General features: G+C 39.2%; 2 protein-coding genes across 5 annotated transcripts in view; both read right to left on the minus strand.

Moving 5' to 3' along the window:
• The window catches only part of TMEM237 (transmembrane protein 237), a 20338-nt gene extending 9949 nt beyond the window's left edge, over nt 1–10389 (minus strand). The window contains exons 1-5 of one of the 4 annotated variants that reach the window (XM_012556069.2): nt 10214–10379; nt 7996–8027; nt 7339–7349; nt 6361–6417; nt 938–1075 (exon numbers count right to left, since the gene is read on the minus strand). In XM_012556069.2, the coding sequence (XP_012411523.1) occupies nt 938–1075; nt 6361–6417; nt 7339–7349; nt 7996–8027; nt 10214–10255 (280 nt within the window). In that variant the 5' untranslated portion in view covers nt 10256–10379. Of the gene's footprint in view, nt 1–937; nt 1076–6360; nt 6418–7338; nt 7350–7995; nt 8028–9480; nt 9539–10213 lie in introns of those variants that run through there. The other 3 variants (XM_004378225.3, XM_023732995.1, XM_023732996.1) reach the window with 3 other exon arrangements.
• A 1021-nt stretch (nt 10390–11410) lies between these two features.
• The window catches only part of MPP4 (MAGUK p55 scaffold protein 4), a 40469-nt gene continuing 27319 nt past the window's right edge, over nt 11411–24560 (minus strand). The window contains exons 13-21 of the mRNA XM_004378226.2: nt 23575–23595; nt 21160–21174; nt 19845–19886; nt 19326–19496; nt 18016–18096; nt 15869–15962; nt 15365–15473; nt 14308–14442; nt 11411–11935 (exon numbers count right to left, since the gene is read on the minus strand). Coding sequence (XP_004378283.1) covers nt 11744–11935; nt 14308–14442; nt 15365–15473; nt 15869–15962; nt 18016–18096; nt 19326–19496; nt 19845–19886; nt 21160–21174; nt 23575–23595 — 860 coding nt within the window. The 3' untranslated portion in view covers nt 11411–11743. The remainder of the gene's footprint in view (nt 11936–14307; nt 14443–15364; nt 15474–15868; nt 15963–18015; nt 18097–19325; nt 19497–19844; nt 19887–21159; nt 21175–23574; nt 23596–24560) is intronic.

Raw genomic sequence — 24560 nt, forward strand, 5'->3', positions numbered from 1 at the left:
TTTTTTTTTTTTTTTTAATCAGCAGTGAGGAGTCCTGGTGGCACAGTGGTTAACAGCTTGGGTGCTAACCAAAAGGTAAGCAGTTTGAATCCACCGGCTGCTCCTTGGAAACCCTATAGGGCAGTTCTACTATGTGCTATAGGGTTGCTATGAGTTGGAATTGACTCAACGGCAGTGGGTTGGTTTTGATATCAGCAGTGAAGAGTCTACCTATTTCCCGTCAACACTAGATTTTACAGTTTGAAAAAAAAAAAGCACTGCCAATTTGATAGGCAAAAAAAAAAAATGGTATAATATTTCACTTACTTTGAAGACAGTACCTGGCATACAGTAAGACTCAGTAAGTATTGGCTACTGTTTCCTTAGAAGTCCTGGTGGCACAGTGGTTAACGTGCTCAGCTGCTACCTGAAAGGTCAGTGGTTCAAAACCACCAGCCACTCCATGGGAGAAAGGTGTGGCAGTTTGCTTCTGTAAAGATTACAGCCTTGGAAACTGTATGATGCAGTTCTACTCTGTCCTACAGAGTCGCTATGAGTCGGAATCGACTCAAGGGCAGTGGGTTTCGTTTTTAACTATTTAATTATACTATTGTTAATACAAAATCTATCTTTTCACCACTAATCTGAAATGCTCATTTCATCATACACTAAATTCTTACATGCATTGAGATCTGCCTCTGAACTTTGTTTCAGTCCTGAATTTGTACGCCTCCCCTCATAGTCTATATACATATGATCAAAAAGAGATCTTCTAAAATGTTCTAAAATGTTCTTGACTTAACCCATCGGAGTCACTCTAGTGGTAAAAAAAATTAAACAAGAAAGGGGAAAAAAAATCTATGGGATATGGGTGGGGGAAAAATGGGAGCAGACAGGCTTCCCTTACACACCCAAAATCACAACTGCTATCACACCTAACATTGGTTTCTTCACGTACCAAGAGATTGTCTCTTCTTTTTGTATCTCCTTTGAACAGGAGCTTCTGGATGCTCTATGGGTTCTTCAGTTGGTGGCTCACTGCCTTTAGGTGGTTTGTGGACAGCAGCCTGAACAAGACCATCCAAAGAGGTACTAACTATAGAAAAACAGAGTGGAAAAAATGAGGTAACTTGAGCAGAGAGCACAGAGTTTTAACATGATGGGAAAAAAGAGACTTTAAAGTTTACTATGCAATAATCCCTTATTCTCTTATATAATCGATTATGCCCCAAATGTTGATTTCCTTCTTCCTCGTCTATAACTTTGGGCTTCAAGTTGAGAAAAGAAATAAATGAGAGAACAAGGCAGGCTGTGGAAGGAAAAAAGGGGAGGAGCTAGAAAGAAGAGCAAAAGAAGAGGGGAGAAAATTTCTTCAGAATTTACAAAAAGTGTAAATAGAAACTGCTGCTATAAAGAACTCTCTTATCTTGTGCCTTAAGAATTTTTATCAGCATCTATACAGTTTAGCCCTTAATAAATTAGCACATGATAAAGTCATCACAGATAACTGGAATCATCAAATAATTATAAAGCCCTTCATTTAGTCATTCAACTTTTCCCCTCATCAAACCTTTTAATGGAATTTCAACACACTTTGGCAGATTTGAACCTACTAACCACTCCACAGGAGAAAAATGTGGCAGTCTGCTTCTGTAAAGATTACAGCCTTGGGAACCCTATGGGGCAGTTCTACGCTGTCCTACAGGGTGGCTATGAATCAGAATCAACTCCAAGGCAATGGGTTTGTTCTTTGGTTTACAGCTCGGCAGACTGGAATTTTACTTGACTACATCTTTAACAAAGAAGAAATATAAATGTACTAATAATCACATGAAAAGATGTTTAACCTCACTAGTATTCAGGAAATGCAAACTAACATAAGCTACTTTTCACCTACTAAATTGACCAAAAAAATTAAAGAATCACATTGTCCAATATTGTCAAGGATTTAAAGAAGGTGGCATGCTCAAACACTGTTTGTGTTGAGAAAATAAGTAAAGCTTCCTTGAGTGCAATTAATAGAATCTATCGTATTAATGCAGCCCTGGTGGCGCACTGATTAAGAGCTCAGCTGCTAAACAAATGGTCAGCAGTTCAAATTCACCAGCTGCTCCTTGGAAACCCTACGGGGCAGATCTCCTCTGTCCTATAGGGCTGCTATGAGTCGGAATCGACTTGATGGCAGCGGGTTTGGTTTTTTGGTTTTATCGTATTAATAACTCCATTGCTAGCAATCCATCTTACAGAAATACCCCTTCTTCCTCACCATACCTATTTCATGGAGAACTGCAATGTTGTTTGTAAATTACCAAGAGACCAGTGATTGTGGTACAGTCTAATAATGTAATACTATAAAGCCACTGCTTTAAGAACACATAGAACTCTATGTACTGACAAAGACAATAATATGATTCCTTTTATGTAAAAAAAAAAAAAAAAAGCATCAACCACAATAATCTTTTAGGTATTTATATGTAAATGAATACAAGAGGGACATGGAAGAAAAATTCGAACTAAAGAGTGTCCCTAGGGAGAGATTCAGGAAGGACGGGTATAGGCAGGAAAGGAAAAGGAGAACTTTAACGTTTTGCTCTGGATGTTTCTAAATTATTTGCATCCTTTATAACTAAAATGCTCTCACATATCATTTTGTGTAATAAAGTTACTTACCAAAAATGATATAGAATAGCAGAGAAATACCAAAAGACAAGCAACAGGTTAATCACAAACTCATAATCACTCTCTAAATAATGATTAAAACCAAAAACCAAACTGGTTGCTGTGGAGTCAACTCTGACTCATGGCAACCCCATGCGTGTCAGAGAAGAACTGTGCTCCATAGGGTTTTCAGTGGATGGCTTTTCAGACGTAAATTGCCAGGTCTTTCTTCTGAGGTACCTCAGGGTGGAGCTGAACCTCCAACCTTTGGTTAGCAGCCAAGTGTGCTAACCGTTTGCACTACCAAGGGACTCCAAATAATGATTAAGTGTGCTTATTATATCTTTGCCTACAACTATAAGAATTGTGTCTACAATTCACATTTATATCACATTGTGAGTTATGTAAAATCAGTACTTGGTGTATCAAATGAATACTAGCAGAACTAAAAAATTTTTACTATGTCTCTACATATAAATCCAGGTAGTATCAAATATTACCCATTGCTGTCTCGTTGATTCGGACTCAGAGTGACCCTATAGGACAGAGTAGAACTGCCCTATAGAGTTTTCAATGCTGTAATCTTTCTGGAAGCAGACTGTCACATCTTTCTCCTGAGGAGCAGCTAGTGAGTTCATATTGCGAACCTTTTGGTTAGCAGCCAAGCACTAAACCACTGCACCACCAGGTCTCCTTTATCAAATCTTAGACTCTTCAAATTAATGTAATTTTAGTGTCTGAAATATAAAGCTTAGCTACAAAACCACAGTTCTGTTCAAATATATTATTTTGTGCATTATTTATTGGCAAAACCTATGATACAATAAATAAGAACTCTGTGTACTGCATACTCTAAATGCATACTACTTACTGTATCAATTTAAGTTTTTATATGATAAATGTTTAACTGATTTACATGCACTCGGAAAACATGATATTATATAATGGTATCGTTTAAGATTGGAGTCCTAGTGATACAAACAGTTAACGTGCTTGGCTGCTAACCAAAGGGTTGGCAGTTCCTGTCCCTCCAAAGGTGCCTTGGAAGAAAGGCCTACTGATCTACTTCCTAAAAATCAGCCATTGAAAAACCTCTGGAGCATAGCCATTGAAAATCCTATAGAGTTTCAATTCTATTCTGACATACATGGGGTCACCATGAATTAAGAGTTGACTCGATGGCAACTGTGTCTGTTTGTTTGTTTTAAATCACTTAAGACTGAATACACTTTGGGAGGGGTGGAGAAGGAAAAGCACTAACTAGATAGTAAATAAAGTGGTGAAGTAAGCGAAGGGTAAGACAGTACAAAATACTAGGGAAGTCAGCATAACTTGACCGGGGCAAAGTCATAGAAGCTTCACAGACACATCCAAACGCCCTGAGACACCAAGCTACTGGGCTGAGGGCCATCTAAGATACATCTAATGGTCCCATGCTGGCTAGAGCAAAGGAGAATGAAGAAGACCAAAGACACAAGGGAAAGACAGTCTAAAGGACTAACAGACCACAACTACCACAACCTCCACCAGACTGAGCCCAGAACAACCAGATGGTGCCCGGTTGCCACCACCAACTGCTCTGGCAGGGATCACAATACAGGGTCCCAGACAGAGCTGCAGAAAAATGTATAACAAAATTTAAATTCACACACAAAAAACCAAGACCAGGCTTGCTGGTCTGACAGAGACTGGAGAAACCCCAAGAGTATGGCTCCCAGACACCCTTTTAACTCAGTACTGAAGTCACTCCTGAGGTTCACCCTTCAGCCAAAGATTAGACAGGTCTATAGGGCCAACAGTAACACATGAAGGACGTGCTTCACAGGTGAATCATATATACCAGAGTAACGGGCACACCAGCCCAAAAGCAAAGATGAGAAGGCAGGAAAGGACAGGAAAACTGTTTGAATGGGAACAAAGAACCTGCGGTGGAGAAGGGGAGAGGGTTGACACATCGCAGCGTTGGCAACCAATGTCACAAAACAATCTGTGTATTAACTGTTTAATGAGAAACTAATTTGCTATGTAAATTTTCACCTAAATCACAAAAAGATTGAATATTCTCTGACTAAATAGGTTATTGCCATGTCTAAAAATCATATTTTAGTCAGAAATATTGAGTCAAAATTTTGTCAAACACGAATACTCACTTTAAATCAATTTTATTTATAGTTGCTTTTCCAGAAACAAAATATGCATAAAGTATGAAAATGTAATATTTCTTACTGGACACAAATACATGGCCTGATTTTACAATAACCTTCAGGTTTTATGAATATCTCCAAATCAGAGAAAGAGCACATTACTTCAGGAGCACAGACCTTTTTCTTTATAAAATAGCATTAGAATGACAGGAAAATAAAAATTTTAAAATACTTGCACTTTAAAACTGTAAGTATAAATTAAAACCATTTTTATAAAAGCCTGGCAATATTTATTCCCCTTTTTGTCTAATGTTAGTTGGTTTTTGTTTTTTTTCCTCTACATTTTATAAAAAAGGAAGCACTGGGTGGCTAGGTTAGACCCACATCCCTGCTCCCTCACTCTGTCTCTATCACATCCTACCTGTGATCTTTCTGAGTCCATATGTGTAAGTCTGTTTAACTAAGTTATCTTTGTAAGTCTAAATCTCTTTGCACTTTTTTTTTTTTTATAGTTCTGTCTGTGTCTATATGTCATTCTCTATGCATCCATCTCTGCTTCTTTCTTTTTCTCTAAACACACCAATGAACATGAAGATGGGACAGGATGGGGCAACATTTTGTTCTGTCATACATAAGGTTGCTATGAGTTGGAGTCGACTCAATGGCAACTAACAATGACAACAATTCACCACCTATTTCTCCATTTTTTAGGCAACGATAAGCCAATATAAGTTTCTAACCAGCTATAAGGAATGATCAGCTATGAGCTTTAAGAAACCCTATCCAGCAGTGAGGCAGGACTGATTAGAGTGGGGGAAAGCCAGATGTACAGAGCCCTGTTGGAGGCTACTCCGATAGCTCAGGCGAAAAGAGGAAAGGAGCGAAACCAACTATAGTTGTGACAGTGGAACTGAAAGACAAAAAGAAACATAAAAGAGATGCCATAGAAGAAGCAAGCATACGAGAGGCCACAAGTAAAGGGAGCGAGCCTGAGTGATTGGGAGAATGGGAGTTCCATTAACAGAAATTTGTGAGAAGTAAAAACTGGTTTATTGTTGAAGGTGATAAATTCTGGACATGATGAGTCTGAGTTATTGGTGGGACATCCAGAATTATCAGTGTATAACTAAACAAAAGGAGTTCATAGAACCTGCTCATTATTAGAGCTTTAATACATGGATGACGAGGCCCTGCCTTCAAATTCATGCTCTAATGCAGAGGTCCTCTGACTGAAATGAGGGCTCCAAGAATCCTATCTCTCCTTAAATCCAGTATCCTGTTCTAGGGTCTGGAACTCACATAGCTTAAGACAACTTACACTGTCTAGGGACAAAGGACTTTAAAGAGTCTGAGAACACTGTGAAAGTAAGAGCTTAGGTAGTACAACCCATAAATACTTCTAAGGCATTCTTCAGGCTGCCCACCACCTTGTCCCTCACTATCACCAGGATCCCACTCCTTCAAGTTACCTGGCCTTAATACTATCCTCAGCACAGCAGTGACTTACTTGATCTGTGATGTTTATAATGCCTGAGGTCCTGGGAAAACTTGTGATCCCACACAATAAAGAACTTCTTACCTAGTGTGTGTTTTGGCCTGGGCTTCTTTTTCTTAGGACGATTAAGTAGAATATCATCTATAAAACAGAAAAAAACAACAACAGAAAAGGCTGCCTAAAATTTAAGCAGAACAGTCAGAAGAGAACTTTCAGTGAGGAAGGCTTTTCCCTCTCTTCCCAAGGCCCAGCCAACTTTTTCACATTAGGGGAATAAGACAAGAAATCAACATAGTCAAATGGAGTCCATGGTGCTTTACCAGTAACACTGCTGGTCAATGTTAGAAATTGTGATGGAGAAAGAGTGCTCATCAAATATTCCATTTGTTCCTCTACATTTCTTAGACTCCTAATACTTACATGTGTTCTATTACTGGTTCTGGCCAACAGGCTATGAGCAAAAGTAATCTGTGTCATTTTAGGGCCAAAACATTGAAGTAGCCAGCGAGTAACCTTCCAGTTTTCTCTTCCCTTGTTGGGGCAACTGAAGAAGCCTTGTGTTCAGACAACAGAGCCACAGGACTGTATCACTAGGTCATTAGTGAAGAGGTACTGAAGGACAATTACCCTGGATTGTTGCCACAACCCACGGTGGACTTTGCATGAACCAGAAACAAATCTGTGTGTTATTAAGTCACTGAGATTTGGGGGTTGTTACCACAGTATAACCTATCCTATCCTGACTAAATAAGACAAAGGAAGGTGCAGTCCCTATTACAGGGCTATAGACTAGCCAAGAGTTGCACTCTTCATGACTCCATTCAGGGGTAAGTGCTTTTACATGTCTCAGGTCATCCAGCATTATATATCAACCATCATTTTAAAAAGGCAGTCATGGGAGATTATGACAAAAAAGATATTGTTTGGGAAAAAATGTACTTAGTAGTATTAGAAATGATGCCATTCAGACTTAATTTTAAAGACAACCATTATGAAATCAAATTAACTTTTGAATACCAATACTATATTTAGAAAGTTTTACGTAACAGTGAACTAACTCACCTTGAGCAGCACTTTTACATGGCATCAACCAAGTTTAATCAGCAGAACAAAGACAAAAAAGAAATTCTATTAATTAGAAATCTATTATATTGTCAGGCTGAAAATTTGCTTAAATCATTACAAATTTAAAATAAATCAGGTTTCCCACAATGTCAGCTAGTTTACAAACTAGTTTATTATTTACAAATAATAAGCTGTTTAACAAGACTAATAAAATAACCCCAATGTTATGAACCTACATACACATTCCTTTCAGTCTATTAGTAAAGTGGATTAAGTAGATTAAGAACTCTTATTTCCTCAGTGATAAAATCAGCTTAAACTCTGAGGAAACTATTCTAGCAAACAAAAGAGGATCAGAATTCTGATAAACATTCTCATAAACAATTCTGATAAACAAGTCACTAAAACATTCAGAATGGAAGCATTCTTATACCACGTTAATGTTTAGGCTTTTAAATTAAACATTTAATTATATCTTTTATACTAATGATTCAAAGATTTCCTATCTTTAAAATTTTAGGAAGGCTTTTCGTAAAAATTTTAGGAAGTCTTTTCTAAATCATTATAATTTTGCAATAGTACTAGTCAATTTTTCTCACTTTATTCATTTTGTACTTTTAAAACCCAATAATGATTAGGGAAAAATATTTTTACCTTGGCACAGGTGGAAGGGCACGCGGAGGACGCTGGAGGGGGAATAGGAGAAAACTGCTTTTAAGCAAAAGTAGAGATCATCTTTACTTCATGTACCTTAATACCATGAAAACCAAAAAACCCAAACCCATTGCCATCAAGTCGATTCCAACTAGTAGTAACCCTATAGGACAGAGTAGAACTGCCCCATAGGGTTTCCAAGAACTGGTTAGTGGATTCAAACTGCCAATCTTTTTGGTTAGCAGCCAAGCTCTTAACCATTGTGCCACCAGGACTCCTTTTTTTTAAAGAATGGCTTCAATATCGTGAAGCCATTCTTTAAAAAAAAAGTTTGTTGTTTAAACATGACAGAAAAATACAATGCATCAGACTAGTATCTTCAGATCTGATAACTCTGTCCACTAGTAAAAATCTGGGATGTACTAATGAGAAGGATATGGGCTTTTCAAAATTTATTCCACCATTTCTGAATGTCATATAAAATTCCTTCCTCTCTACCCTCCTTTCTATCTACAGGCCAAGCTTTGTTCTCAGGCCTGGGGATACACTGATGAACAAAACAGAGATATGCCTGCTCTCATGGACTTACATTCTAGTGGCCAAATATCAGAAGAAAAAAATAAATAATAGAGAGTAGTAAGATAGTGAATGAGGGAGGATGAGGAGTGCTACTTTTGGTCAGGGAAAGTCTGAGATATTTGGACTGAAGCCTGAATGACAAAGAAACCAGCATTTCAAGCAGAGGGTTTCAGCTAAAAATGAAGGCCAGCAAGGCTGCAGCACCATTACCAAGAGGCGGCAGGTAGGGGACAGATAAATTAGAGTCTTGCAGACCAAGGGAAAGAGTCTGAATTTTGTTTTAATAGGACACTAATGGAGGTTTTAAGCCAAGTAGTAACGTGCTTTTTTAAAGATCACTCTGAATACAGCGTGAAGGATGGTTGTTACAGCAGCAAGAATGGGGGAGGGAGGGGGAGGAATTATAAATGCAGTTTTACATGAATAAGAAAAGTTGTTTGCAATCCAGAGAGCATTACATTAAAAAAGCATTCTGGAATCTTTCAAAATAAAATACCAACAGAAATACCTCGAAATGAGTTTAATGTTCCTATGATCTCATGCTGCTTGAGAGGACAATGTATCAAAAGTTAAATTTTAGACACTCTTCTAGTTGGTTCTACAACTGTCCCACTAGCAACCCACTCGTTCAAATAGCATATTAATACAAATGCTATAATGTCTTAGTACTGTCCAGTCAAAATTAAACTGGAAAAAAAAAGACGAAAGCGTTATTGTTCTAAAGATGCTGTGAATCGCGTTCTAGCCAAGAACCCAGTTCACTTGGTAACTTCACATTTCAAAAGTCCCGCAAAAATGACGTTTCACCCATTTAGAGACCTAACTTGTAAGCCCCTCAAATGCAGGACGGCTGAACTGAAGACAGAATCTTAATAACCCAAATAAACGTTACTAGGCCTCGCTTACCACCTGCTTCTTTCCCATTCTCTGCAAAGCCGGGATCCCAGGCGGCCGCCGGGCCCCGAAACCCAGCGTTCACACCCTCTTCCAGCCGGGCCGCGCGCGCAGGCGCAGTCGCGTCATCGGCCTGCGCGGAGCGGGCCGCTCCCTGCCCACAGCCTGCTGTGGGGTCTGGTAGGGGTGAAGCGAAGAGACCGGACCAGGTCTGACCCTTATAGTCCACTCCTGCGGGAAAAGGGGCGTCGAGGGCAGGGTTGACATGCCCAGGAGGAGAGACTCCAGCGGATATGGGGCTGCAATCACAGTTTTCCCCGTGGTTTCTCTAGTGGTTGCGGTGATTTGTTTGGGAGACGTGAGAGAAGACCAGGATTAAAAGTCTCCGCTTGCCTACAGCTCTTACAAAGCTGGGTGGCTGAGAGCCCTCCCGGAGGACCCTTGAAGAGGAGCCTCGCTGGCAGCACCGAAGCCTGTGATAGCCACGGCGGCGAAGTACAGTGTCGTCTTGGCAACGCGGGTGCTGCAGCCCCTGAAAGCTTCCCTCCTGGCTCCAGGGGTTGGGGGCCCCCGCCCCAATCCTCTGAGCGCCAAAGGGGCAGATGCACGCACCCCATGAACAGGGCCCTCCCTATTTGTTCCCCAGCTGGCTGGCGTCGGCCCCGCTCCTGGGGCGACTGCTCCGTTAAGGAGCCCGCCCTCCACCCACACTACCTCTGCTGGCTGTCGCGCCCCTCCCGCTCACCAGGTGGTTCTCCTCCAGCTGAGACTTCCATTCGGGGCTCATAGTGCTCTCCCCACGGGGCTCCCTGGGCGTAACCCCCGCGGGCCGGAGCCTGGCTCCCCGCAACGCCGGCCTCCGGGACTTGCCGGAGTCGGGGGTTTCAGGGCCGCCTGAGTAGGCCACTGCTCTTGGGGCCAGGACTCCGCCCGGCTAGGCCCGGCGGCGTTCCGAGCCGAAGCCTGCGTTCCGAGTCAGCGGAGTTAGGGACGGACGCGTTTACCCCGCCCCCGCGCCTCCCAGGCCCAACGTTTCAGTGCTGGGTGTGTGTGTGTTGATACAGGCAGTTCTCACATTTTTCATCACTTGGCTTACTCTCCATACCACAACTGTGTAAATCAAATTTAAGCAACCCTTTGCTTTCTCAGCGAACCACAACATAAAATCAAATCCGACTCACTTATCATTAAAATTTAATTTGCTACTTAATTTTCTTAAAGGTTTTGATGAAGAAAGCTATGGGGGGCGGGAGCGGGTAGAGGAGTGGTATGAATATGGAGAAAGCAGAGAGTGACGCCGGAGATAAATACAGGGACTGGGAGAGCGACTGAAGTACCAGATTCAGAGATAGGAAGCACAAACGAGACTTCTTGGAATAACATCTCCCTCTTGTGGTTTTCTCGTATATTGGGCTTTTGGACAATTGCCCTTTCCTAATGGAGGCACGGCGTAGTGCTTAACAGCTCAGCTGCTAACCAAAAGCTCAATAGTTTCAATCCACCAGTCACTCCTTGGAAAACCTGTGGGGCAGTTCTACCCTGCCCTATAGGGTGGCTATGAGTCGGAATCCACTCCACCGCAACGGGTTTGGTTTTTTGTTGTTTTTTAAATTTAGGCACGGAGTCCTGGTGGCTCCGTGGTTAAGAACTCGGCTGTTAACCGAAAGGTAGGCAATTTAGGCATAAATGTGGATATTGGCTTTAGGAAGATTAATGATTGGGACAGCTCTGATCAGAAGAATAATCTTCCTTGTAGATTGATTTGTAAGTTAATGGGAGCAGTTTCTGAGGTTTTGATGTTAGATGTGAAATGCGTATATTAACTTTTCTTGCTGAGTTAGTCACATAAGCACTTTTTGTAAAAGAGAATGATGTGACAAAGACATTTTCATAAAGCATGGTTTATATAGTAAAACACAGTTTCTGAAATGAAATACTGCCGATTTTATTCAGGAAAAGCTTTTTTTTATCTGAATCCTACAAAGACCATATGAAATAAATGAAAGGTTCTCATATTCAGTGACTTGACATTTTCACATTCATATTTCTACATTGCTGCACAGGAGGTAAAGGAAAAACAAGTTTCCCAAAAGCCAATCTACATACCCATACAATACACATTTATTTCCATATAAGATTAATTAATAAACTACAGCACTTTTAAAGTTGCACACATTATAATGAATCAAATAGTGCTATTTTGTATTACAGCTATTATTCCAGATATCTATAACAAACGTACATTGAAAACTCCAGTATTAAGCAGGAGGCCTCCCTAAGACTCGGTATCAGAGGAAATCCATGTTGCTGGGACCCACTGAGGCTCTTCCTGAGCTTTCCTTACTGCTGACAACAACTGGACACATGCATCTTGCAAGCTGTCATTCACAATCACGTGATCAAAATACTGGCCAAACTGGGCCTCCATTTTTTGAGCTAAATCCTCCATCTCTTGTAAATCTTCATCCTTCAGGAGAAATAGAAAAATATGTATAGCACAGATTTAAGGAGACAAATAGAATTAATACACAGTTTGTTATACTGTCAAATTGGGTTTAGAAGCTATTTATAAACAATTAGGTCAAAGAAATAACCGCTCAGCTTCCCACATGGACTTAAAATTATTACCTAAACACTTGAAGCTATCGAACCATATGCAACATAAAGCCAAAGCAAATTTATCAATTAAATATAAATAAAACTTAAACATAAAATTCCAAAGAACATTAATCTGATAAGAATGACATTATTTTGCAGATACAAAATGGCCACCTCCATAAGGATAGTAATTAAATTTATTGCTGTTATTTTCTTATTTGTCCATGACAATTAAAGTAGTAGTACTTGTTGCCAATGCAATCATAAATACAAATGCAAATGCAGGCACTGAAATCTTGTGACAGTACTCCTTTACAAAGTGGCCATACACATGACCCAGAACAATTTTATTAATTTGTTTAGACAGCCATCAAAATGAGAACACAATTTTAAATGCCCATAACACTCGGAAAATGCATCCATAAACTCCACTGAACTAAATGCAACCTGGAGAATCAGACTTTTATAAAGCAGTCATTGAAAAATATAAAAACAAAAATAATGAGAGGTAAGGTAATAAGATACCTGATATTACACACAAAGTATATTCACTATGTTGTTCTTGTTAGGTGCTGTCGAGTTATCTCCAACTCATAGCAACCCTACGTACAACAGAAGGAAACACTGCCCGGTCCTGCACCATTCTCACAATAGTTGTTATGCTTGAGCCCATTGTTGCAGCCACTGTGTCAATCCATCTCACTGAGGGTCTTCCTCTTTTTCGAAGACCCTCTACTAAGCATGATGTCCTTCTGCAGGGACTGATCCCTCCTGAAAACATGTTCAAAGTATGTGAAACATAGTCTTGCCATCCTTGCTTCTAAGGAGCATTCTGGCTGTACTTCTTCCAAGACAGATTTGTTTGTTCTTTTGGCAGTCATGGTATATTCAATACTCTTCTCCAACACTGCAATTCAAAGGCGTTGATTTTTCTTCGGTCTTCTTTATTCATTGTCCAGCTTTCACATGCATGTGAGGTGACTGAAAACCCCATTGCTTGGGTCAGGCGCACCTTAGTCTTCAAGGTGACATCTTTGCTTTTAACACTTGAAAGAGGTCTTTTGCAGCCAATTTACCCAATGCAATGTGTCTTTTGATTTCTTGACCTTCTGTTTCCATGGGTGTTGAATGTGGATCCAAGTAAAATGAAATCCTTGATAACTTCACTGTTTTCTCCATTTATCATGATGTTGCTTATTAGTCCAATTGTGAGGATTTTTGTTTTCTTTATGTTAAGGTGCAATCCATACTGAAGGGTGTAGTCTTTGATCTTCATCATTTAAGTGCTTCAAGTCCTCTTCACTTTGAGCAAGCAAGTTTGTGTCATCTGCATAATGCAGGTTGTTAATCAGTCCTCCTCCAATCCTGATGTCCCATTCTTCTTCATAAAGTCCAGCTTCTCTGGTTAGTTTCTCTACATACAGATTGAATAAATATGGTGAAAGGATACAACCCTGACACACACCTTTCCTGACTTTAAACCACGCAGTATCCCTTTGTTCTGTCTGAATGACTGCATCTTGATGTATGTACAGGTTCCCTATGAGCATAATTAAGTGTTCCAGAATTTCCATTCTTTGAAATGTCATCCATAATTTGTTACAATCCACACAGTTGAATGCCTTTGCATAGTCAATAAATCACAGGTAAACATCTTTCTGGTGTTATCTACTTTCAGCCAGGATCCATCTGACATCAGCAAGGATATCTCTGGTTCCCCGTCCTCTTCTGAATCCAGTGAATTTCTAGCAGTTCCCTGTTGACATACTGCTGCAGCCGCTTTTGAATGATCTTCACAAAATTTTACTTGCATGTGATATTAATGATATTGTTCGATAATTTCCACAATTGGTTGGATCACCTTTCTTGGGAATAGGCATATATATTCACTATAGCATTTTTAAAGTGAACTTTCTTATAACTAATCCACTTAAAATACAAATATCAGGCTTGTGCACACCAATTTCTTTGTAAAAGATTCAGACTTTTGCAAACTGGCTTTGGGACCTTTTTTTAAAAGCTAGACCCATCAGAAAAGAGGGGTGGGGGGAGAAAGGTAGCATCATAGCATTTATTAAACTTTATTTTCACATCTGTAAGTAATGTCCAGTAAAAAGGATAAATCAAAAGGATATTATGTATTAGAAATATTACATTCCTTAACATAGGAATTCTCTGGAAATAATACTGTGATTTTTTGACTAGAAAAAAATACAGTCAACCACTTCCTCTGTATCTTACCTTGAACTTCATCTCCACAAAGTAGTCTGTAATGATCTTGGCATTTTTCCGAGATAGCTTCATACAACTCAGGTTAGATGGCTTTATAAATATGACATAGGGCTTCAGTTCTTGGGTTCGAGCCACTTGAATACCCTATGCAGAAAAATTAAATGCACATTTAAAAACAGAAGTCCAAATTTCCTAGAGTTGATATGCATGTTCTCTAAATTTCTAAGACCAGAAATTAGCAATTATTTTTAGCTAGAGTATATTTTCATCTGCCCACCCCCCACCCCCCACCCCCAATCCTCAACTCTTAAAAAACAAACAAAAATTTTGATAACCAAGAGGTGGTGCTCTAGAATGAAAACTAAGTTCAAATTTTGGCTCTCCACTTACTAGCTATGGTATCCCTATTGAAATCTGAGACTAGGATTCTATACATGATCTCAGGGGACAAAGACAAAGGCAGATTTTCAGGGTGGATCAGCTGTTTCACCCTCCCTGCCCTTTCCTCTTTTTATTACCTCACATTAGATACTCCTGCTGTCTTCACACTGACTACCAGCTTTGACCCAAATAAGCAGCATTTCTCTTCTCTTTATTCTCTTAAGCACACATTAAGGAAAACACAAAGAAAATACAAGGATCATAAAAATTTGGCCTACACATTGTATGTCCCTTATCTTACTTAACTTGCTCACTTGTGCTCCAGTCCACATATGAGCTAAGAACCTTGCGTTCTTATGTAAAACAATGTCTTATTCCCTCAACAAGAAGTTACCTTGATTCCTTTGTGATCAAGCTCAAGGCAAGAAAAATTCTAACTTTTCTTTATGACCACCCACTCAGTTCTAGTTTTGTGTCTGAAAAGCAAGACTTGTTCCCCCAGCTGAAGGCAAGATGATGGCAATTGACCCTTCAGGTAAGATCATGGCCCCTAGACGTGGGAAGTGGTCTTATCCTAAAAGGCTGACAATAAACTGTCTCAACTATAACCTACAGTGTGTGCAGAAAATGGGTGACACACATTCATTACTTTGAGGAGGTGGGAAATATTCCACGACAAACCCACCTGAGGCTCTAAGTCCATGACACAGACCTTTCCTTGGTCAAGAACTGCTTGAACAGCATCCACACTAGTGCCGTAGAGGTGGCCTTTGTACTCACCATACTCCAGCATCCTGCAAAAGTGGGACAAAGAAAACAAGGATTTTTTCTATAAGTAAACTATTGTTAGTAGTAACAAGATAAACTCCAATAGAAGAGAATATAAATGTGTGGATCTTGCTAATACAAAAAAGAATTAGTAGATACTCATCAGGATCAGAAAAATGAGCAGATCTAGGACCTAACTGCTTCCCCACATTTTCTAAAGTTTGCATCACAATTCTGCTCCCTTTCCAAACTGAGTACCACCTGGTGATGTACTAATATATCAACGTACATTTCCTTGCTTACCTTGTCAGAAACCAAAGGAATTACCCCAAGACTGTTAGAAAATGGATAAAAAATAGGGAATCTATTTTGAATGTAAAGCAATCAGATGCAGGAATTAGATTCTGAACCTCTGCCTTACCTGTGGCTATACATGAGGCTTTCAAATGTTTCCTTTGACACATAATGATACTCACGCCCATTTATTTCATAACTCTTTTTGGAGCGAGTAGTGTCTATCAAAAAAAAACAGAATAAAAAGTTTTAGATTCTTTGAAATGTTTTGATTTATTACCAATATACACTTAGACAAATATGCCCAATAAAAATAAATAAGAAAATACATAAAAAACAGGTGGATAAATTAAATGCTAGAACCAAAACGAGGGAGCCTAAATTGGTGATAAGAAAGTAGTAGCTTCCATATTAAAATCAGTTACTCTATAAACCTTTACTGAGTGCTCACAGTGTGGAAGACAATGTATAAGCCAGGATAGGGAGGCTCTAAGGAAATGCTGTAATAACCTGCTATTCTTTAAAACAGGCACTAGTGAATTATGCATAAGCCCTAAGATGCCTAAGGGCTCCCAGGCAGCAATACCAGCCATGGCTTACGTTTAGACAGTACATTTCCTATGATCTGGTGGCACAAACGTTAAGTGCCTGGCTGCTAACCAAAAGGCTGGCAGTTCAAACCCACCCAGCAGCTCCACAAGAGAAAGACCTGGCGGTCTGCTCACATAAAGATTACAGCCTAGAAAACTCTATGGGGCAGTTCTAGTGGGTCAAATTGGGTCATTATGAGTTGAAATCAACTCAATGGCGCAACAAACAATAACATAGATCTCTCAGTGGTCTCCTTAAATTCCTCTCTTTTGCCTTGAGGTGAAGGGGGAGACACCCCTTCCACACAAACTCTTCTTGCCCATTTTGAGGGGTGGCTCTCTCCAATAAAATCCTCCCACAAAATTCTCAAGTAATCTCCCTCCTCAACCCTTTTTTACCCTTGATATCCGTGAGGGGCTTAACTGGTTTTCACATACCTTATTTAAAGATTTTTATCTTAGCGTCTCAGTCAAAACTTACATTTTAATATCCTTTTGTATAATTAGAAGCTATGCATTATTATAGGAGCCCTGGTGGCAAAGTGGTTTAGAGCTCATCTGCTAATCAAAAGGTTGGCAGTTCGAATCCACCAGCTAATCCTTGGAAACCCTATTGGGCAATTCTACTCTGTTCTATAGGGTTTCTATGAGTCGGAATTGACTTGACAGCAATGGGTTTATGCATTATTATAAACCTGTTTTCTTGTATTCAGGAATTCTATCACAAGTCTTTAAATTATCTTTTCTATTTTTACAAAAAAAAAATCAGGTTTTCTTAGAGCGATTTTTAATGTTTTCTTTGTTTGGAAGGATGAATCCCAGTATAAAACAAATAATAATACCTTATATTTTTAGAATTGCAGTTCTCAAATGTCTTAGAGCTTTAAATAAATATATATATATGTATTTATATATAAATGGAGTAAACTGAACAAGGAGAAAATCTGGAAGATTACATACTAGCATTTGGCTTGGAACTTGGTGGTAGTGGTGAAGGAGGAGCTTAGGGGAAGAAAGGAAGCCAAGGGTGAAAGGAAAATAAGAGAATACCATTTTAAAAACCACTGTGTATGATATAATTACATTTAAATTATTTTTAAATTGTTGTCGTGTGCCGATTCTAACTCATGGCGACCCTATATGACACAGTAAAACTGCCCAATAGGGTTTCCTAGGCTGTAATCTTTATGGAAGCAGATCACCAGGTCTTTTCTTCTGTGGAGAGGCTGGTGGGTTCGAACCGCCTGCCGACATTCTGGTTGGCAGCCGAGAGCTTAACTGTTGCGCCAACATGTCTCCTTGTTTCTAAGTTATATATGTATATATTACATTTTTTCAAATAAAAAAAATAAACAGGACAAGTCATTTAAAGAACCAAGCACAGTGCCTGGAAGGTAGTAAGACTGAATGATATTAGCTATTACTTTTCCTGAAAGGTCATTTACATGATCATTAAAAAATGGGAAAAAAGAATCACCTTTTAAATGCTTAGCTGACTACATGCCAGTAAATCAATTCTCTTTATTAAAATGAATATACTTAGAAATACTTAATGACTATCCCTTATGTCTTCTATTTTTACAGCAAAGATAGTACGACATAGTCCAGGTAGATCAGCACATTTGCAGAGGCAAAGAAAGTCTTATGAAAACATGAATCGCTATGAAATAAAAACTAAACCTACGTGGCACAGCACTTTGAAAATGGTTGGGATTCAGTTCAATGAGTTGTCTTCTCAGTTCATTGACTCCAACACCAGAAGGTCCTAAACACAAAAAGTCACATACAGAAACCATTAGATGTGAATAAATATAATTATGTGGTGATAAAGTCATCATTATTCTACTGAAGAATTAGAAACTTGAGAGCAAATGTTTTTAGGGAAATTACATAACTTCCCTTCTCATAAATTGGAACAACTCCAAAATGCTCTTGGGGATTTTCCTGGTGGCCTGTGAAGTAACCCACATTTCTTCAACACTCAGAAATGAGGTAGGGAATTGCAAGAACCTGTCACCCCAGAAAACTTCATCTAATGTTGGACTTTGGGAATTTGCTAGTCTCATTTCAATGGAGATAATCTGAGACAATCTTCCTTTCTTCTTCCAGTGAAGTTTCTATCATGTCACAACCCAGAAATCAGCCTCGACAATTATAGGTTATGTGACTATAGAATTCAGGGGGCACGTTTCCTGACAGGTAGTTGAGTCAGCACCCCCATGTCCAGCTGAAGGCAGGACTGACTTCATAGGCATATAATCTGTGTAATCTCATAGGGCACATGCATAGAAGGGTCCCACATTTGATTTAACACCCTGTTATTGCTGTCTTGAAGTTGTTAATATTTGAACAAGGGGTCCTTGTATTTTCATTTTGCGCTGGGCCCTGCAAATTATGTAGCTGGTCCCTGCTGCAGGGCCAGCTCTTGGTCACACCTGGGGTACACAGAGAGGAGGGCAGTAAGATATAAGTTGCTACTGCTACCAGGACAGCATTGCAGAGATCTTGGTCGCAAAAGCAGGTCACCCCAACATTATGTCTGCCCTGTTCTTTAGCACCAAAGATATAGTCCAGAAGATCTTAGACACTTTTCAAAATGGGGTGGTTACAAATTTTGTTAGGGAAATGGACCTTAAGAATTTTTTATCCTAACACAGACTAGTGATCCAGTCTGGGGGAACACTCATCTATGCTTATACAACACACTCTGAACAGTCAAAAAAATCTCATTTATAACTTCATCATAATACAACTTATGATACAAGTTCATATACACCATGGCATACCACATTCAATTGTAAACAATAAAAGCATGATACAATAAAGTTTTATTTATAAACATACAAATAAAACAGACTTTATTAAAACAAAAACAGGTGTTTTCACGGGGGTCCAGAAAAAAATTCTGCTTTTACCACTACTCCAATGAAGGTTATTGAATCTAGAAGGAACACTTCCCTATGGGTGAGGAGAGCAAGTGCGTGGGGGACATACCCACGAGCGCTATCAGGCGGTGCTTGTCTGAAGCGCGTCGCTGATACTGCACCACCTCCTCATAAGGGGCACCCACTGCGCTGTAGCAGCTGCTGTTGCAGCACACACTGGTGCGAAGATGGCTGAGATGAGACTTCCTGCGACAAAGGCGCATGCTGCGGCGGAAACCAGCTGGGGGTGGGGGGAGGGATAGAAACACACAGAACAGAAGATTCTGAGCAGGAGAGATTACTTCTTGCTTCCAATCTGATGAAGCACATAGTGACTGTGATCCTAAAGTGTTAATTAATAGAGTCGTGTCTGTCTGAAGTTAGAAGACAGGAAGCAATATGACGGAAAAATAACAAAATACCCATATATTACCTTAAGTTGCATCAAGCACCTCCTATGTGCCAGGCATTGTACCAGGTGCTGGGTATATCGTGGTCAACTAAACAAAGGCCATTTCCTCATGAATTTACATTTTATGGGGGGACATGAGACAAAAACAAACAATAGCTCTTATTAATCATCACCTACCAATAAAGAATTTCTGACCATAGTCAACAAATTCCTCCTTGTCTGGAACACAGAGACAGCAGGAGCAGAATACGTGAAGGGAGAAAAGAAATCTATTTAGAATGGATACATGACATTATCTTCAGTTTTTTAAGTGACACTATCTCAGTAGATGGCAGCACAGCTGAATTTCTTACTGAGGAATGTTCTAAGCACTCCAACCTATTATTCACGTGCACCTAATCACACAGAGACACTTCAGAATTTTTGTATTCCCCCGAGTGTATTCTATCTAGTATGACTGAACGCGTAAAGCTATTTTAGGCTTGTTTAAAGCTATAACTAAAATATTGAGTCATCATAAAAACATAAAGACTGAGTATACATTCTTATACCCTAAGAAAATTGATTCTAAAAAACAAAGATAACAAACTGGCTTTGGCTTTAACTTGCAGATATCATGTTCTGATAGATCCTATAATCTCTTTACTACATATGAGTTTTCATTTTCTTTCTTATAAAATGATTCGTTCTGTATAGAATTAGTATTTGCTCTATGGCTGCCAATTGTTTCTGATTGGCCTGTAAGACAAAAGTGAAGAAAACTATGCCCAGAGGTTCTGGAGCTACTAGAGCTAGTTTAAACTCGAAACTCTAAATTATTCTGAGCCTCAGAATAATTGTTATAAACTATAGGAAAAAATCTTTTAAAAATGTCATTTTCAAATTATTTTTTAATTATATTCTTTTTCACTTATACAACTCTATTCTGATCACTGAAATATATAAAGAACATTTGTTCATAAAATGGACTGACATATACAGCCCCTTTTTCTTTAACCTTTGTTTTTGTTTTTAATACACATTTTAAAATATAAAGAATACACAGCAATATCAATTCCAAGTAAGCCCATTTTTCTAATTGTAATATGCCAGTAAACTTAAAAGGAAATGCTTATTTAGAGATACCCAGTAAAACCTGTGAAAGCCAGAATCTGTGTAAGGCGGAAACCTGTAAGAGAAGGAAAACTCAAATATTTTCCGCTAATAGAGAACAATAGAAAAGTGGTAAAACTGCACCCTGTCAAAGGCGGAAAACTTTCGAGACCTGGAAAAACAAGCATTCTGGCTCTCACAGATTTCACTGTATTCATAAAAGTTTAATTGTTTTCTTGTTCATTTAAAAATATTTTCTACGAAATTCAATGATCATTTATTTCACCTTCAAAATACTGTATCTTCGTCATAAAAGTTATCAAGTATCCACTTTGAGGCACTGAAAGATCTCCAGCATAGCTTTGTTTGGCTTACTCAGCAAATAAAAATGAACAATTACCTTCTGAAAGCTCCTCTGGGTATTTGGGTAAGTGCAGAAACAGACATGAAAAAATTAAGCCTGAGAAATTTAACTTAGCCATCAAATAAAGGCAAATGACCGTAGCGAAGCATTCATGTAACCGTTAGCAAAAGTTGTACCTTGGATAAGGCCTGCCAAGGCAAATGAACAATACACAGACTGGGGGCTCTTATTTGACCTGACTCTGTTGCTTGGGAAAAATAACTGTTTCTACAAGTTGCTTGCCAAGACTCTCCAAAAAACAAAACAAATACAGTTGCCCTTGGAATCAACTCTGACTCATAGCAACCCCATGTGTGTTGGCGTAGAACTGTAGAATTGTGCTTTATAGGGTTTTCAGTGGCTGATGTTTCAAAAGTAGATCTCCAGGAGTGACCTCTGGGTAGATTGGAACTTCTAACCTTTGGTTAGCAGCTGAGGGCGTTAACTGTTTGCACCACCCAGAGACTCCAAAGACTCTCCAAGAAGACTTTTTATGTATCTCTCTTCTCTATTTAGTTGACACAAAGTGGGACTTGGAAAAGAAATTATAGGAAGGCAACTGATTTGAGGCTTCTCTCTCCTTCTCTCCCAGAGGTTGTATTGCTCAGCCCCGTGAAGTGGAGGCAGTGGTGGAGGGCGCTGCGGCAGACGCTGCAGCAGCCTCAGGCCGGAGCACCCTCACTCCTGATCCCTCCCTGGGTCTACCGTACACATTTCCATCTCCAGTAAGTCCCTGTAAGGGAGGTGGAACTGAATACAAAGCGAATTGTTTCTTCGATATCTTGAAACAGTGCCATGTTCTCTATTTTTTTTTTTTTTTTTAATTGATGTTCCTAATTAAATAGACAATACGTCACCTCCTGGAGAAACTCAAGGAGGTCACATGATACTTCGTTCTGAGCAGAGTTAAGACTGGCGCTGTAGAACTTTAACTGCTAATTGCTCTGAGAGAATTAAGCATCGTGAATGGATGTCAAAGGTTCTTATTTAAAAAGTATGCTAATTGTTCCTCAGCTGAGCTCCTAAGCAAGCTGGGTTCAGAAGGTATGGAGAGTTCTCACTCTCAATAAAGAAGCGCCCAGAACTGGTGCTTTAGAGTAAGGATGGACAGCTGTTTCCCTCTGTAATCCTGTTCTTAGAGAACCAGCCGCTGTCTGCCCCAAGGAACAAGCAAGATTTCGTTGTAATAATGCAAGGTAACACTTATGTAGCACTTATTGTGTGCTGGGCACCATTCTAAGCACTTACGTTATATAAATTATTGTTCCTATTTTAGAGATGAGAAAACTGAGGGGTTAAGCTACTTACCAGAGAACCCACAAATAGTTAGCAATTGGCCCCGGATCTGCCTCTAGAGGAGCCCTGGTGGCACAGTGGTTAAGAGTTCAGCTGCTAACCAAAAGGTCAGCAGTTCGTATCCACCAGCCGCTCCTTGGAAACCCTATGGGGCAGTTCTACTCTGTCCTATAGGGTTGCTATGAGTCGGAATCGACTCGATGGCAATGGGTTTCTGCCTCTAGAGTCCATGCTCTTAACTTGGCCTCTCCGTCCACAGACCCCGCAAATACTCCTGATCCTCGACAGGTTTAGTGTATGGAGTGTTTGCCAGAAAAATGACGAGTTGAACAGAGCAAGGAAGGATGACTGTAATCCAGAGGAATTAAACCTAAATCAATCCCAAACATGGATCCAAGTATAGATGACTAAATTACCCCAAAGAAGCCAAACACCTAACAGAAAATAGGAAACTTTGAAACAACCCAAACGGTAAATCAATAACTTAGGTGAGTGGTTCCCAAATCCATCAATCTCAATGCCTTCTTTTTCATAACTAGTATTTGTAGCAATACTATGTAGCAATCTCATGTGAGATTAAATTCATAGATAATATAACCTACCACACACAGAATTAAAAAAATTTTAAATACAGTGCTCCTACTGTAATATAAAGGAAAAATAAAAAGGAAATAAAAATAGAATGTATGTCAAAGTATAAATGCTCTAGCATGACTTTTCTGTAAAACAGAAGGACTTATTAGATGCTTACATCTACTTACAGTGAAGAAACTTAGATTTAAAAGAAATGAGAAGATCATAAAATATTCCTTATATGAAGTACAGAAAAATGGAAGAACAAAGGAACAAGCGTAAAAAGAAGTGTGTGGTAAGTAGTAACAGACCAGATTTATTTGTGTATGATAAGAGAAAGTGGGAAACTGTCTTAGTTGAAGAACGGATAATATGCCAACACAATTATAGACCAATGAAATGGAGAAAATGAAGAAACACAAAATTCTTGGAAGTGGATGACTAAAAAAATTATTGTATCATATCATTAGATATGTGTTTAAATTATGCCAAAATTTGGCATATACATTAAAAAGTCAGTACAAATGCTCACTTTTCACTTACCAGATTCAAATGTTTCTTCATCTTTGGTTTTCCATGGAGGCAAAAAACCAAAAATGCCTTTACGTTATTATCCACACTGAGTCTATATTGTAACAGTCTAATTCCCTGGCCCTATGCTTCTTTGCACATGCCACTGTCTTTAATTTTTTCCTAAACCAAGGGCAAGTCAGTGGTGTCTCTATGGCATATATAAGCCTTAAATGAGATAAACAGTATTAAGCAGGTTGGCCATGATGACAAGCAGGAGTGCGGCAGGAACTTAACATAAAAACATTAAATAAAAAGAAGACTCAGAGAGAAGGGAAAAGTGGAATATCACAAAGTTGCTGGATATTGCACAACTTTGCTTCTACAGGGTTTGCAAATGTAGGAGGGATGATGCCCTGCCTGAAGAGTTGGAGTCCACAACAAGGTGAGTGTGACAGAGACGAATGTATGAATGGCTTGCTTGAGTATGCTTGTTTAACTGACTGAGATCTTAAATAAACCAACTTCCTCTTAGTTAAAACAATTCTTCTTAGCAATTTAAAAAGATGTTAAGGAGTAAGAAACTAGAATTTATATGGAGGTCGATTTGAGATATATACCAACATTACCAATGCATGTACCCTTTGATCAGACAATGTGTGAAATGGTATATTTATAAAGCCATTCATTGTAGCATTGTTTATAATAGAAAAAATTGGATATAACTCAAATGTCTATCAATAGGTGACTGAGTTTGATGTTAGGTGCCGTCAAGTCGACTATGACTCATAGTGACTCTATGTACAACAGAATGAAACACTGCCTGGTCCTGCGCCATCCTCACAATTGTTGCTATGTTTGAACACATTGCTGCAGCCAATATGTCAATCCATTTCCTTGAGGGTCTTCCTCTTTTTTGCTGACCCAAGCATGATGTCCTTCTCCAGGGACTGGTCCCTCCTGATAACATGTCCAAAGTATGTGAGACGAAGTCTCGCCATCCTTGCTTCTAAGGAGCA

The sequence above is a fragment of the Trichechus manatus genome, unplaced genomic scaffold (assembly GCF_000243295.1).
Source record: "Trichechus manatus latirostris isolate Lorelei unplaced genomic scaffold, TriManLat1.0 scaffold00056, whole genome shotgun sequence".
Lineage (NCBI taxonomy): Eukaryota > Metazoa > Chordata > Mammalia > Sirenia > Trichechidae > Trichechus > Trichechus manatus.